The sequence below is a fragment of the Macrotis lagotis genome, chromosome 6 (assembly GCF_037893015.1).
Source record: "Macrotis lagotis isolate mMagLag1 chromosome 6, bilby.v1.9.chrom.fasta, whole genome shotgun sequence".
In the NCBI taxonomy this organism is placed as follows: domain Eukaryota; kingdom Metazoa; phylum Chordata; class Mammalia; order Peramelemorphia; family Peramelidae; genus Macrotis; species Macrotis lagotis.
This window is the reverse complement of record NC_133663.1, coordinates 188179960-188196600: the sequence shown is the minus strand read 5'-3', so window position 1 is coordinate 188196600 and position 16641 is coordinate 188179960. Positions and strand designations below refer to the sequence as shown.

Below are 16641 nucleotides of genomic sequence, written 5' to 3'. Positions count from 1 at the left end.
ATCAGAATCTTTTTACCTTATTCCATTCTGTTTATTTACTCAGGGTTCCTATAGGAGGAGCTGGGCAGCCCCGAAATAATATTCCTGGAGGGTCTCCACTGGCTAAAGGGATGGCAGGAGCTGCTCTTCCAGGAGGAGGGAGCATTTCCAACCCTGCTACTACTGTCAGACCCATTGTTCCACTCACTGCCCCTCAGACTCATCCCCAACACCAGGCAGCTTCTCCTCCAATGAGCAATTGTCTGAGGCATTCAACTAAGCAGGCAGCCAACCAGGCTCGAAGCGCCTTGCAGATAGGTATGTATGCTGATTAACTTGTACCTGTTACTTTCTATTCAGGGTTTGACATGCAAGAGTCCCTGGTGCATAAGTCTTCTGAAAAAACTTTTGACCTACCTCTCAGCTAGTCCAGTCTAAGGGGAAGTTTTATTTGCTTATCATAGTCATAAGCTTTTGTTAATCTTGGGGAAGTTTGCTTGGTTTTATCTTATTATTCTATTGCAGCAGCTGAAACAGATTAGAGAATTTACAAATATTTACCCTTTTATTTAGCCAGAGAACAGAATCAACTAATAAGATTAACACTGGCGCCTACGGTCAAGTCATGGATGAAGCAATAGTTGTTCAATCACATAGCACTTTGAATATACCATGCAGTTTGAAATCCCCCAATTAGGCAGCATATCACAGAACAGGTGATAAGTAATCCCCAGTTCTCAGAGGGGCTACGATTCAGAAATGTGTCTAAGAATATGTGGTAGAGATTGAGGAAGGTGGGTATCGTTGATGTTCTTTGTTTATATTCCAGACTCATCCACTGCCAGATTGACACTGTGTAAAGAGGACTAGCCTGCCTCAGGATGGCATGAGATGAAAAGAAATTATGGGGTGGATCTTTGAGGCAAAAAAAAGTAAACACAGCTTGTTTTGAAAGCAACGTGTTGTTCTCGAGAAGACTCTGAAGATGCTAGGGGCTAAAGTTGCATAATGGTCTTAAGATGCTGTGCTAAGTAGCATGGCACTGTCAGGATAATAAAAAACACATGGAAGTAAATTTGTCCCTTTTAAATGAAGCAGATTTTCCCTTTCTTTCTCTTTCCCACCCCAGACTATGAAATGATCGGTTGGCTTGAAGTGAAATGATAGCTCTTTTTAAGAATGTAAAGGGATACTATATAGAAGAAAAAATTCCATTTGAACTCCTTGACCTGAGAAACCAGATTAATTTCTCCATTTGGAGAACAAAATCAGTTCTGTGGTCTGTTGAGACTTAAGGTAAAAACAAAAACAAAAACAAAACTTGAAGTCATATACCCCAGGGCAAAACCTGTAATCCCACCAAAGTGATGGAACACTGGTAAGAATCAGAAACTAGCTAAACATATCACTGTTCATGGAACTGGAAGAGACCTGAGATCATCTTATCCATTGTGTACATGAATAGGCATCCCCATTAAAACATTTTCTGTAGCCCTCAGTTTTTCAAGTGGCCATCTACTTAAAGACTTTACAATAATGAGGAAACTGCACCATCAAAGAGCAACCTTTTCTATATTTCATTGTTATCCATTATTTTCTTGTTATTTGTTTCAGTCATGTCTGACTCTTTGTGACCCCATTTGAGGTTTTCTTGGCAAAGATATCAGAGTGGTTTGCCATTTCCTTCTCCAGTTCATTCTAGATGAGTAAACTGAGGCAAACAGTTAAGTAACTTACCCATTTCACAGCTAGTATCTTGGGTCAGATTTAAATTCAGGTCTTCCTGACTCCAGGCTAAGCACTCTAGACAGTGTGTACTACCTAGCTGCTCCTTTCCATATTTTGTTGTTTAGTCATTTTCAGTCATGTCCAACTCTTCATAATCCCATTTGAGTCTTAGAACCTAGAATAGTATTCTCCAAGTCTAAAAAGAGCAGAGTACAAAGAGACTTTAATCAATCAATACATCTACTTGTGTCAGGCTTGTGCCTAATACTGGGGATGGAAATAAAAATCAAAAATTCCTATGGGCAAGGAGTTTACATTGTTTTCCTCTTGCAATGGAAGCTATAGATTCTCATTTCATCAAGGAGAGAGATATAGAGTAAAGGGTACTTCATACCCCCTAGAATACATCAGTTGAAGAATAGGGGCAGTGTTAGGCAAATTGTTAAGGCATGTCCTCAGCAGTATTCTCCTAGTTCTCCATACCTCCTGCCTTCTACTCACTCCCAATCAGGGATTTTTATGCAAGCTTAATTATATAACTGAGAATCTTTTCTTCCTTGCCATCACTACGGATGCAACTGTTTTGATGGAGAGTTGAATGATTTTCAAAGGTAACTAAGCACTGTGGTGTAATGGACAAAGTAATGGATTCAAGGATACCTAAATGTGATGAATAAAAAGTGTCATAGTTTCTGGATAGTTAATCATGTATTAAGAATGCTAGCAGATAATTAATTAAAGGAGTTAGGGACCCTCTAGAATGCCAAAGACCCCTCATGGAACCCACTTGGTGCTTAAATGCCTTTGGAAGAAAAGTGGGTGCTCCTGAGGGTGGCAATTGACTGATTGGTTAGCAAGTAAGAAGAAGAATATAATGAGAGGTGGGCTTATTCTAGTGAGGGACTAAAGGACTGTAACTCTGATTACTTAGTTTTGATCAAAGAGAATTGTCTACACTCATAACACTGGTATGACAAAAGAGAGAATCCACATTTTCTAAAATCTGTCTAAGTAAATCATGGTCCAGAATCCATCAGTTCAACCACATTAAAATTTCTGTACCTTTTGAAAAGATTTGAGTTTTCCCTCTCAGTATCAGTCCTAAACTTCAAAGGCTGCCTAAAAAAAATCTACAGGAGCTGATTTCTGAATGAGGAAGTAGAAAAGGGAGAAAATCTTGGTCCTAATTCAGTAATCAGTTATTAATACACATTGGGATTTATTATACTTAATGCTTTATAAAAATGTAACTCAAAGAATTGACAGGAAAGCACATTACAAACCTCAAAATGGCAGAAGAATTGGCATTATGGAGAATGAGAGAGGAGAAAAACCATGGGAAGTACCTTTCACGCTATGCTTAGGAAAGTACTTTACTAAAATCTCTTTCAGACAATGGAAATGCGACTACCATATTGTCACAAGGTAAATATTAGCATCAAAGGCTCTGGAAATGATGAGTGAAAAATATAGCCATACTTATTACCATGGTAACTAGATACTTTGTCAAGTATTCTAATTTTAAAATGAGAAAACTGAGCTAGAGAGGTTAAAAATGATTCCTCAGCATGTCCACAACACCAGAGCTCAGTACAGATGAGGAACAGAGGGAAACAGGTTAAATGATTTACCCAGGGTCACACATAGGCTGGTAAGTCTCTGAGGCTAAAGTTCAATTCAGATTCTCTGTTTGCAGGACTAGAGTTTTATCCACTACACCATCCTAGAACATGGGGTTTTTGTATTTCAAAATAATTGAGTTTTTTGTCATCCTTTTTCTTTCATTCTATGCATTTTTAATCATTAGAAGTCCATGGGTCAGGGGAGGCTAGGTGGCGCAGGGGCGGCTAAGTGGCACAGGGGCGCTTAAGTGGTGCAGTGAATAGAGCACCTGGTCTTGGAGTCAGGAGTACCTGGGTTCAAATCTGACCTCAGACACTTAATAATTACCTAGCCATGTGGCCTTGGGGTAGCCACTTAACCCCATTGCCTTGAAAAATCTAAAAAAAAAAAGTCGATGGGTTTCACCAACTGTCAAAGAAGTCCATGGCACAAAACAAGGTTAATAACCCTTTCCAAGCAAATGGCTGGAAAACTATGATGTCTGAGTCAAATCATACTTGCAGCATGTTTTTGTTTGGACTATGAAGTAACAATGATTTTCACTATTTTAAATAATGCTTTATTATATTTTTAAAATGAAAAAAATCTTTGGTTCACAGGGCTGTACAAAAACAGGTAGCAGACTAGATTTTACCCAGACATCATAGTTTCCTGATCTCTGCCTTCGGGTAACCCCCTCCTTGTCTTCAAATGAAGAAACCAAGACTATGAGTCCAAGCACATACAACATGTCTTGGGTAGAACCCAGGGATTTGACTACCAAACTAATGCTGTTTATTGTAATAGACAATTGTGACTTTTTCAAATGGATTACTCTAATTCTTTCTTCTAAAAGTAGTCTAGTTTCCTGTGTGACCTGGGGCAAGTCACTTAACCCCATTAAATAAATGAATAAACCCCTTAAATTAAAAAAATAAAAGTAGTCTAGTTTCTACTTCTCTCTCTCTCTCTCTCTCTCTCTCTCTCTCTCTCTCTCTCTCTCTCTCTCTCTCTCTCTCTCTCTCTCTCTCCCTGATCATAATGTTGTTAGTAGGACTATGGGAGCAGCAAAGTCCTTACAAAGTGAGAAACTCTTGGCTGTGAGGAATTGTATATTTATTAAAGGCAATCAGGATACCCATAGGGATAAGAACCTGGTGAACCTCATCCAATATTCCCTCTGTCAATAATCTGATGCTTCAAAGAAAAATAAAAAATCTCAATGGGGTTTTGACCAGTAGGAGAGTACTTCAGGTTAACACATGGTTGCGAAACTAAGAGTGGAGGTAGGGAGAAAGTAAATCACATCTGATCCTAACTGGTAAAAAATCCTAAGATAACTTGAACTATGTAGAACAAGAGATTTGGGTAGTTTCTGGTTGTTTTTAAAACTCAACCACAGTACTGGGCTATGCCTCTTTTCAATTTGTGATTTCCAAACTACCTTGAAAAGAATGATTTCCAATAATGTCCAGTCCATGACACCTTGGTAGAATGGACTTTCCTTAGGAAAGGTAGCTAGGTGTCCTCAAATATGCTTTCCTATAAACAAAGGAGACACTTAGTAGTGTGTAAATAAATGACTATTCCGTATATATAAATCACATTTGATGTAAAAACAATAGAAGAGCCTAGCAAAACACATCAAGAAGATGGAGATGGACTAATGTAGAAGATGGAAATGGACTACTGTAGACCTTTTTGACTGTCAAAATTGCCTGAATTTTAAGGGATGTTTTCTGTGGACCATTCTATCTCTCTTCTTTCCTGGAAGATTAGTACTGTTCCCTCCTATCTGGGTGATAAACAACTTAAGTGAAAAAGAGTTCAGTCATTTAGAGAGACAAGTAAATTACCCCCCAAAAGAGCTACACCATGCAGGTCACAGAATTGTCTCTGAAAAGATAAAATGAACCAAGTTGCTTCATTTCTCTTGATCTGTATGGTCGACCTGTCCGTCGTTCTTTTTTAAAATTAAGGAGCTAAATTCTGTTAGGGCTCACAATGTTATAAGGTCTTTTTACAATTCAAAACCCTGAATCATTTTTGAAGACATAAATCAACCTTTCTCTTTCATTCCCCTTGAGCAGCAAGAGCTATCAGTGCTCCAACAAGTCCTAGAGAATTCGTGATCACATAATTAGATCTAGCAAGCTATTCCTACACAGCTCTGTGAGAAGGAAAAGAGGCAGAATTCACAGATTGAGTAGGCTTTGTTTGTTTTGTGAAGTTATTTAACATCCCCAGCAAATGCTGTTAAGATTTATGAGCACATTATATATTCAAGGCATATTCAGGGGTTGAGAATAGTGTTTTTATTGTTTTTTTTATGTTGTTAAAACCATGAATGCACAAATTCTGGTGGTACAAAATAATTACAGTGTGGTATGTAATTTTTCCTCTGGCACAACAATACAATAATGCTCAAGTTTAAATTGCATAATGTTAGATTGAGTGCTTAATATGAAATAACATCTGTTGTTACGACCTGGGCTGTGACAGTTGTGTCAAACTGGAGTCAGGTTAAAACAGTTATTATCCTGAGATTCATTCTCTTTTTCTCCTTTTTTGTTTATTTGGGATGAATAAAATGATTCACTGAAATTTTCTCTTTTCTGTACAGTAAAGGGATTAACTTTTGGCAGGGATCTATAGTGCATTTGATTCATTCAAATAGGAGATTATTGTAACTTTTGATACTTTGGGATTCCTCATATCTTTAAGGAGCAATCCATTAAACATCAGGGAGGTGGATTGGCATCTGTTATCTCAGCTTTGTAGCTCAGAAAACTGAAACCCTTAGAGGCCTAAAGGAATAAATCTACCTTTCTTTTTCATTTGATTTAGGAATCAAGAATTACTGGAGCTCTGTTGCTATGAGTTGGATAAAGGGACCCTGATCTCATTGAGTCTCTTCACAGCAATCAAATATTTAATAGAAAGTGAATGATAAATTTTGTTTTGCTAAAACAAAGAAACTAATCCCAAATAGCATAATTTTTTTGTTTTTTTGTAAGGCAATTGGGGTTAAGTGACTTGCTCAAGGTCACACAGCTAGATAATTATAAAGTGTCTGAGGTCAGATTTGAACTCAGGTCCTCCTGACTCCAGGGACCTATCCACTGGACCATCTAGCTGCTCATCAAATAGCATATTAAAAAAAAAGTCATTGCAAGCAATTGTTCACTCTGAGAGAGGGGTTGTCACCATGGAAAGTGTTAAGATTCCAGTGACACCTGGTGAGCTCTAGCCTGGGGGAGTACAGATGCAAAGCTGAGCAGGATAGACCTTTAAGTGACAGGTTGGCTTTGTCCTACTGTCAAAAGCTTGTTGCTGATGAGTAACCCATTATGAAATGAGTTAGTATGACTTTACAGTCAAAAGTCTATTGCCATAAAATCACTATACTGATGATTGGACCATCAAGAGCTAGCTTAGTGATAGGAAGAAGGAAGGTATAAACTTAGAAACAGACAATAGTATTTAAAAAGGCTACATTTGAAACCTCTCAGGCCAAAAAGAGTCTTAGCTTAAAAAACGATTTTTAAAAGAATATTAGAGAGGAGAAGAAAAATTAGGAAAAAAAAATTAGGGTAATGAATTCATGAAAAAACTACTTGAAGTAATTAACAACTTTAGCAAAGTCGTGGGATACAAAATAAATCCACATAAATCATTAGCATTTTTATATTATCAAAAAGTCTAAAGGCAAGAGAAATTTTATTTAAAAATAACTAAAGACAATATAAAATTCTTGCAAGTCTACTTGCTAGGATAAATCCAGGAACTACATGAACACATCTATAAAACACTTTTCACACAAATAAAGTCAAATCTGAACAACTGGAAAAATATTAATTGCGCATGGATAAGCCAAGTCAATATAACCAAAATGACAATTCTACTTAAATTAATCTAATTTATTCAGTTCCATACCAATAAAACTATCAAAAAAATTATCTTATGGAACCAGAAAAAAATAGAAAAATTCATGTAGAATAACAAAAGTTCAAGAATGTCAAGAGAATCAATGAAAACTGTATTATAAAGTAGTAATTTTCAAAACAATCTAATGCTGGCTAAGAAATAGATGTTGGTTCAGTAGAATAAATTAGGTCCAAATTACATTTTAATAAATTACCATAGCAATCTAGTATATGATTAAACCCAAAGATCCAGGCTTTAGGAACAAAAACTCATTATTATGACAAAAACTGCTAGGAATACTAGGAAACAGTATGGCAAAAACTAGGCATAGATCAACATCTCACACCATATACCAAAACAAAGTCAAAATGGGTACATATTAAGCACATTAAAAGAGCATGAAATAGTTATTTCTCAGATTTGTGGAATAGGGAAGAAATTAGGAATGAAGAAAATAAATCATTATGTAAAAATAGCTATTTTGATTATATAAAATTTTGTAAAATTAGCACAAAGCCAATGCAATCAAAATTATGAGGAAAGCAAAAAGCGGGGGAGGGGATATCACTGATAAAGAGCTCATTTATACAATATGTAGAGAGAACTAAGGCAAATTTATAAGAAGACAAGTTATTTCCTAATTAATAAATGGTGAAAGGATATGAGCAGGCAGTTTTCAGAAGAAGAAATCAAAGTTATCTATAGTAACATGAAAAAATGCTCTAAATATAGATCAGAAAAATGCAAATTAAAGCAACTTTGAGGTACAATCTCACAACTATCAGAGTAACTAATAATGCAAAAATGGAAAACATTGGATTTTGGTAGGAATTTGGGGAAATTTGGACACCATGCACTGTTGGTGGAGTTGTGAACTGATCTACCCATCTTGGAGAGCAATTTGGAACTGTGCTTAGAGGGACTATAAAACTGTGTATTCTTTTCATCCAGCAATACCACTACTAAATCTGTATCCCAAAGATATAGCAAAAAAAGGGTATAAGGACCTATTTGTACAAAAATATTTATAGTAGCTCTTATTGTGATAGCCAAGAATTTGACATAAAAGGAATGTACATCAATTGGGAAAGGGCTAAACAAACTGTGTATATGATTGTAATAACCATGATATCAGATGAAGGAGAACATTGTACACTATAATAGCAATATTGTTTGATGAAGAACTGTGAATTCTTAACTGTTCTCAGCAATACAATGATCCAAGACAATCCCAAAGCAGACTATCTACCTCCAGAGAAAGAACTGATATTGATTGAATATAGACTGAAGCATGTGATTTTTCACTTTCTTTCATTATTTCTTTTATTTGAGTCTTCTTGTACAAAGTGACTAATATGGAAATTTCTATATAACTCTATACATATAAAATTTACATGATTGCTTACTATCTCAGGGAAGGGAAGAAGGGGGGGTGGGAAGGAGGGAGGGATAGAATTTGGAACTCAAAGTTTTTAAAAAAATTTTAATTGAAAAAATATTCATTCTTTGTAAATAAATTAATAGATAAAGCCTGCACTAAGCTTTTAATATTATGGAAATCAGATAGAAAAATAAGACAGTCTCTGCTATCAAGGAGGTTCACAGTGTAACACAGGAGACAACACACATGGGAGGTTTTCCCTCTAAGTCAGATGGAAAAGTCCCATGTCTTAAGTTACAGTGGCAAAGCAGATGTTAACGCATCTTATTTTATGTCATTTCCACTGATAAAAATCACATCACTACCTGGACCAAAAGACATGAACAGCTTTGTAACTTTCACTAATAATTCTCCATTTCTTTCCAAAATGGTCATGCCATTTCATAGTAGTACCCCTTGCAGTGAACCATCGTGCTTGTTTCCCAACACCCAATATTTAATCTTCTCATCTTCTGCCATCTTCACTAATAATTAACAATTTAGGGATCCCTCACAGTTCTGGGTAATAGATAATAACTTCAGAATTGTTTTAATTTGCATTTATCTGATTATTAGATTTTGAACACTTTCTCAAATGATAGGAATTTTTCCCCTTAAAACTGATTCATTATACCTTTTGACTGTTTGCCTTTGTTAGGGGAGGGGAGAAGCTCTTAGAAAATGGAGTCAAATGCTCTTAACCTTATTCTGGACAAAAGATTAAATAATAGGTTTGGGAATGGGTATGGCAGGGATGGGGCATGGGGAAGGTGGGAAAATGAGGAGACAAAGGAGAAACAATGAACTATTATCTACATTAATCCTAAATCCAGGCTTGTGCCTGTGGCAGTACTTGATAATCCCCTACTTTAAATCACACCTGATATATTATTATAGAATCATCTTCTGTTTTCTCTGAAAGTTTTCAACATACTTTATCTATATGAACACTTTAGCAATGTTGTTTTCCACAACCAACTGCTTTATGTAGGCCTATCCTCACCCCAGAGACCAGGGTTTCAAAAGAGAGTATGATGCCCTATTCTTTCAAAGGGCACTTAAGTCTCTACATAATTGAGGGGAAAAAAATGTTTTCAGTTTCTACTGCTATTTCATGTCCACCCAATAAGCTTCCTTCTGATATATTTTATTTCTCTCCTCCCAAAATTCCATCTTGTTACCTGCCTAACTTCCTACCTCACCCATGAAATGTGGGAGAAGGGATGCCTTTCATCTTCTGAATGACCTGCAGTCATCCTTAACCCTAGGCTGGATGACTAGTTGACCTTCCATATACATACTTTATAATTGACAACTGAGTCAGCAAGACCTTACTCAGTTAATGATGAAAAAATGGAGAAATCATAGGAAGTTAGAACTCAGAGGGACCTAAGTGATCATCTGTCTAATCCAGGAATTCTCAATGTGAGATCTTTGAACTTGCTTTCTCAACATATTGATAACTGTATGTCAGCATAATCAGTTTCCTCTTGTTGCTGTTATTGTTGTTTAATCATTTCAGTCATATCTGAATTGAAGATTTCCTTGGCAAAAGATACTGGATTGATTTACCATTTCATTCCTTCAGAGGAGGCAAAAGGGGTTAAGTGACTTGCCAAGGGTCACACAGTAAGTGGCTGAGACTGCATTTGAATTCACCAAGATGAATTGTCCTTATTCCAGATCATAGCTGCTTTGTCGACCTACATATTTTATTTTATGTATTTAAAAGAGCACTGGCCCTAGAATCAGGAGGACCTGAGTTCAAATTCGGCCTCAGACACTTAAAAATTACCTAGCTGGGTGACCATTGCCTTGTAAAATAACAAACCAAAAAAAGAAAAAAAACAAATAAAAGTATTCAGCAAAGGGGCCCATAGACTTCAATAGACTGCTAAGAAATTCTATGACACAAAAAAGATAAGAATCCCAATGTAGTCTAACACAAACCTATTTCATGCCAAAAGTAGGAAATGAACCCAGGTCTTCTGCCTCTGAGTTCTTTCCATTATACCACATTGCTTACCATCTGAGTTTGAGAATGCCCATTAATTCCACAATTCACTTTTACAAATATTTATTAAGCATCTACTGGGGGGGGGGGGGGCACAGTACAAGTAAGCAGTGTGTTCCTCTCCTTGTACAATGAATAGAAGCAGAGAAGGGAAATTCATCCCCCCAATCTAACACTTAATTATATTAAACAGCTCCCTGTTCCCTGTTTTGCAAATTAATCTTGTCACCCAAATAGATCATAAGCTCCCAAAGGGCGGGGATACTATTTGACACAATTGGTATCCTCTCTAGTACTTAGTACCTGACTGTCTATAAACACTTCTTGATTAGTTGAACTGATCAGGCAAAAGTGTGGGAGTTTCCAAGATGAACAAAGTAAAAATGGGAAGGCTAATGTTTAGGAAGACTAATCATTATGCTTCTGTTCTTGCTTTTTAATCAGTTACTGAGGTTTGGACTCCTGGTCAATGATCCCCAGAAATGCTTTGACTGTGAGTCTGCTTCTCAGTAGCTATGCAGATGCTTCTAAAGAATGTTTTTATATAATGAGACACAATATTATTGTGACTCAGTTCCTCCATCTGTGTGATAGAGTTGGTATGTGATGAAATTTTTTGAAGAGGTCAAGGACACGGTAGTTCCATTTTTGAAAGCAGGGATTGATTGGTTGTTCTATTATCACTTGTATTTAGGAAATGCTTTTTTACTCATTTGTTGATATTTTTTTAAAAAATAATAATCTTGCAGTGGGTTGAAATTTTCAAGCTAAGTATTCATAAGTTCTGTTTTCTCCAATGTCATTCATATCCAGCTGCCCACCCTTCTGCTCAGACTCAAGACCGACCCACTGCAACAGTATCACCTCTACGAACCCAAAGCTCTCCATCCCGACTGCCAGCCACAGGTATCAGGCCTCACACCGTCGTATCTCCACAGCACCTCCACCAATCTCCAATTCAGGTCGTCTCTGGAGCCCAGTGCCCCAGACCTGTCATTCCTCTCACATCGGCAGCCTCGGCCATCACACCTCCCAATGTCAGTGCAGCTAACCTGAATGGAGATATGGGCAGCGGGCCCATAAGTAGCTTGATGACTTCCAGCCCAACCAACACAGCCTGCAAAACAGAGGAGAAAAAGAATGAAAAGGTAATCATTCCTCCGGGCAAGCTCTGTGTGTCTAATGCCTCACCTATATAGGTAGCATTAAGAACCAGGGTAGTATCAGATGTACAGTAGGGAATTAAGAGGTGGTCTCAAAGCTTTTTTCTTTTCTTAGTTGGAATTCAAGTACATCTCAGAAACAGACTGAAATCAAGAAAGTTGGTTGGTGTTTGGGATAAAGTGAGCAGATTCTTCCAGGTGTTAACAGCAGGGAGGGAGCAGCCAATCTTTCTTTCACTATTCTCCTGAGAAGGAAATTTGGCCTATTTTTACAGGCAGAATGACTCCAAGACCTAAGGTAGGCACTGTCAGAGCTAAGATTAGAATCTTAAATTTTTGAACCCACAGCCTGGAATTGGCTTATCTATAAGTAGCAATAAAGATTTTTTTAAAAAATAAAAATATCTTCTAACTAATATCCTTCAAAGATAGAGAACTCCAACTAGAACTAAAAATATCCCCCCCCAAAAAAACAAACTAGGCAGATTCTCATGTGAAAGCATACCACTCTCAGTATTTCTAGGAAGCACAATGCTGCTTCTACCTCCCTGTATCTGCTTTGAGTAACTCTGGAAAGATGCTTTCCCTAAATGGGCCTCAGTTTCTTCCCTTGTAATAGGGAGGGGTTTAATGAAAACTCTAAACTCTAAAGCTATAATCTTATGATCCCAGATCCTAGCAGTGCTTTTCACCTAATTGGTACTTAATGTTTGTTGAATTTAATTAAAATATTAGTTCAGAATGAATTTAAATTAATTCAGGACTTGAAAGTTCATTCACAGCAGTGTTCTAAAGTCTGTATATTCCAACAAAAAAATAAATTCTTTGATGTTACTATCAGAGAAAAGAATGAATGTAGTTCATGATGGCAACTTTATGTTCTTCTAGTCCCTGTTTTACCTTGGTATATCAAAAATCTGATTCTTTTCATTTACTTTTATCTTCAGAAAAGCAAACTGTTTTCAAAAAAAATAAACAAGGCTTATGGCTAAGAAAGGGGACTAGAGGGTAAATCACTTCTTTTCTTTTGATGACTCCAAGGCGCCACTCATATAACTCAGATCTCACAGTTCTACATTTATATTCTTCTACATTTCTACTAGATTAAAAAAACTATACATATCACAGTATAGGGGACAAGTGAATAAGAAAAGGGGTGGCACATAGTTGGAGAGTTTGAAATGATAGTGAGTTGGTACATATGGTTTAGTCCAAAAATACTAATTTTGCTCCCCATACTATTTGGATAATTTGGGAGAAAAGAGTATGTATGGACCTGAGTCATCTTGAAGACAGCAAGTTTGTAAGTTTGAATTCTGGCATCTCTGGGTTTTTTCCCTCAGTTGAATCAAAGTCCTATTCTTTTTTTTTAAGGTTTTTGCAAGGCAAATGGGGTTAAGTGACTTGCCTAAGGCCACACAACTAGGTAATTATTAAGTGTCTGAGGTCCAATTTGAACTGAGGTGCTCTATCCACTGCGCCACCTAGCCGCCCCTAAAGTTCTATTCTTTTAAAGTTATTGATTGATCATAACCCCACAAAATTCTTTTGGGGACTTGATAGAGGAAATGTATCTAAGAATAATTATCCATTTGAACTTGGGTATATACCAGTTTATAACAGAGATTTTATACATAGATATGAAGGTCCTGACTACCAAGTTTGTAGAAACATCTCAAGGGGAATAAACATTCCTTCACAGCAATGCACTATGGATGGAATTCTTTCTTCATATCCACATATTGAAAACCTGTTCAAATCTATTTCCTTTTCTCCCTCCTTCATGATCCTTGCTTCTATGAAGAATTATACTTGATTTTTCCTCATCTGTATTCAAAGAACTTTCTATGATGAATATACCTACCTTGCAACTACATTTCAGAGCTACTGTGATCTTAATTTGATATTTAGATAAAGTGCTCAGAAATGAATTTTACCTCTCAAGCCATTTTACTTCTCAACTGGCCTTCTAAAAATTGCCAAAGAGACTTTGCTTACTAATTTTGTTTATTTTTTAACATACCAAAAGTTATTTTTATCCCTTCTATTTCACTAGCCTTGTACCCTGCTGGGGGGAAAAGGACAGAAAAACAAAAACCCTTGTAACTAATATGCATAGTCAAAATAAATTCCCATATTTGCCAAGTCTAAAAATTATGGGTTTCAATCTGCCCCCTGAGTCTTTCATCTTTCAGGAGATGGCATGTTTCGTCATTGTTCTAGAATCATGATTGATTATTGCTTTGATTGGAATTCTTTAAGTCTTTCAAAGTTATTTGCTTTTAAAATGTTATTATTGCATAAAGTGTTCTCTTGCTTCTGTTCTCATCATTCTGCATCAGTGTTTATATTTCTTCCCAGGTGTCTCTGAAATTATACCCTTAAAATTTCTTGCATTCTATAGCATAACTTGTTCATCCATTCTCCAGTTCATGGGTTTAGCCTTAGTTTTCAGTTCTTTGCTATCTCCTTCATCATTTTTATACCATGATAGTATTTCATTCCATTTTTATACCATAACTTGTTCAGTCAGTGTCCATTCAATGGGTATCCCCTCAATTTCTTTTGGTGACAAAGCTGCTATGTTTCTGAATGTATGAAACATTTGCCAAGAGTCTTTATTTCCCTGGCATACATCACTTAATGTCTAGGCCTCAGTTTCCTCATTTATCAAATGAGGGGGTTTAATTAAGTTAATTGAGGTCACTTCCAGCTCTAAAGCTATGACCTTGTATCTCAGTTTCCCAAACTATAAATTGAGAGTTACATTAGCTTAATCTAAACCAATTAGAATCTAAGAGACTCAGAAGTCTCTTAGAACTTTCTGATTCTTCTTCACTTGATACTCTATAAGTGGCCATATAGACCAGCCCCCATCATTTTACAGATGAGTGGGCTATTGCCAGTTGTCTTGATCTGTGTCTTACTACTGGACTCTGGAGGAGGGAGTGAGGCTGATAATAGTACAACTGTGTCTCACTTAAATTCAGTTCATTTGCAAATCAAGACATCACCCTCCTCATTGCCTCCTGGAGAACAAAGGATGAACAGCAACGATCTTTTGGCCAGTTTCACATACTATTTATGTTATTTTCATATGATAGGACAATTAAGTCCATTAATATTCTTCACTAATGGCTATGGAGAAGGAGCCTTGGTTTTTCCCACTGCTATGCCATCCCTCCCTAGAGAAGTCAAAGCCTAGGGTCATGGATTCAAACTAATTTGATAACTTGGTAAAGCCAACACAGCCTGCAGGCTCTCAGTTTAAAAGTTATGGTCTATTTTTGTCTACATCTGATCATCTGTAGCTTGGCTGATATGCTGTTGAAAAATCAGTTTAGTTTTTAATCCATTCATTTCTCTCTAATAGCACTTTGCATGAGATATGGTCAAATTGTATAAATCAGCAACAATGGTAGATAAAAGTTAGAGTGCACTCCTAGTTTCTTATTTGACCATCTGACCCTGAAGCCAATTTGCCTCATTAGATGGAAGATGGGATATTTCAGTGGCCTTCTGGCTGGTGAGATGGAGCATAATAAGCCAGACTTGTAAATGGTGGGAGATGTTTAAGAGTTCTGTAAACATTTCCATTTCTTTCAGAAAATTGCTTTGCTATGGCTCAGTACAACAGAGAGGACTGGCTTAAATATGACTCATTGCTGTCTGTGATTGATACACTGTAGATTCAAGCTCTCAGGGATCAACATTGGAAATGATATTTCAATGTTTGTGTCCTCCTAAGTGTGTTACTAATGAAAACCAGGACTAGGACTGCTTTCAGCATTCTCAGCCTGTTAGACACTTAACAAATATTTTGCTTTCACCCAGGGTTTACACTCTGCTAACAGTTCTCATACATCAGCAGTGAGGGTTTAGTCCAATAGACGCCACAACCCCATGCCTTTTGATTAAATCTGGCTTCACAATCCACATTTGAGAAACAAGAGAGTTGACAACTTTGCATCCTTCACCCCTTGCAGAATATGTTGCATTTCAAGTTCTCCTGGATGTCCCTTAGTGGCTGATATGCCTAGGACAAGAATTGGCCCAATACCCACCCAAGTTGTGGTTTTAGGAATGTGCTATGTATATGCAGAGTGAGAAGCTTTTCTTCTTGACTCCTTCACAGTCAGTTAAAATTATTATGAGATTCTGGGAGCATTAGATGCCATAGAAATAGACATTTGTCTAAACACCCCAGAGAATATGATGGAAGATCCTTACTATGAGCAATGTATGCAATGTATGCAATTCACATTATTCATTTTAATCATAAGGACAAGCAACCCTCTCTTTCATTCAGCTTTTCTCTTCTGAATTTCCCCATCTAATCAATAGGTTTCTTTTAATTTATAAAAGGTCTAAAACATTCTACTTGTTCCTGGAAGTGTAAGTGTGACAACCTTCAGTACTTTTGTTTACAACTAAATGTATATTCAGCTCCCTATACATAGGCACCAGAAACTTATAAGTATTTTTATTGTTAGCATAATTATTGACAGAATGTTAGCTAAGTTGCAGTAGATCTATATCTTTTTCAGTATAACTGAAAGGATTTTACTAGCAACTGGGAGGAAACAGGAGGAACTACTACCTCTCAAAATGGTACTGTGGAAAGACAGCAAAACTTGAGTCTTGAGAGAGCCCTGAATTTGAATCTCGTTTCTTATGCTTGGTATTTATGTGACCTTGGGCAAGTCAATCCTCCCTGATATTTAGTTTCCTTATCACTGAAATAAAGAGGTTGGACCAGAAAGCTTCTGGGGTCCCTTCCAGCACTACCCTGGGATCCTTCAACAAAA

The 16641-nt window shown here is 36.8% G+C and overlaps 1 protein-coding gene across 4 annotated transcripts in view; it reads left to right on the top strand.

The window, feature by feature from the left end:
• Positions 1-16641, top strand: part of SH3RF3 (SH3 domain containing ring finger 3) — a 572589-nt gene that overhangs the window by 469461 nt on the left and 86487 nt on the right. For all 4 annotated transcript variants that reach the window (XM_074192142.1, XM_074192143.1, XM_074192144.1 and 1 more), the window contains 2 exons: positions 44-297; positions 11484-11818. In XM_074192142.1, coding sequence (XP_074048243.1) covers positions 44-297; positions 11484-11818 — 589 coding nt within the window. The remainder of the gene's footprint in view (positions 1-43; positions 298-11483; positions 11819-16641) is intronic.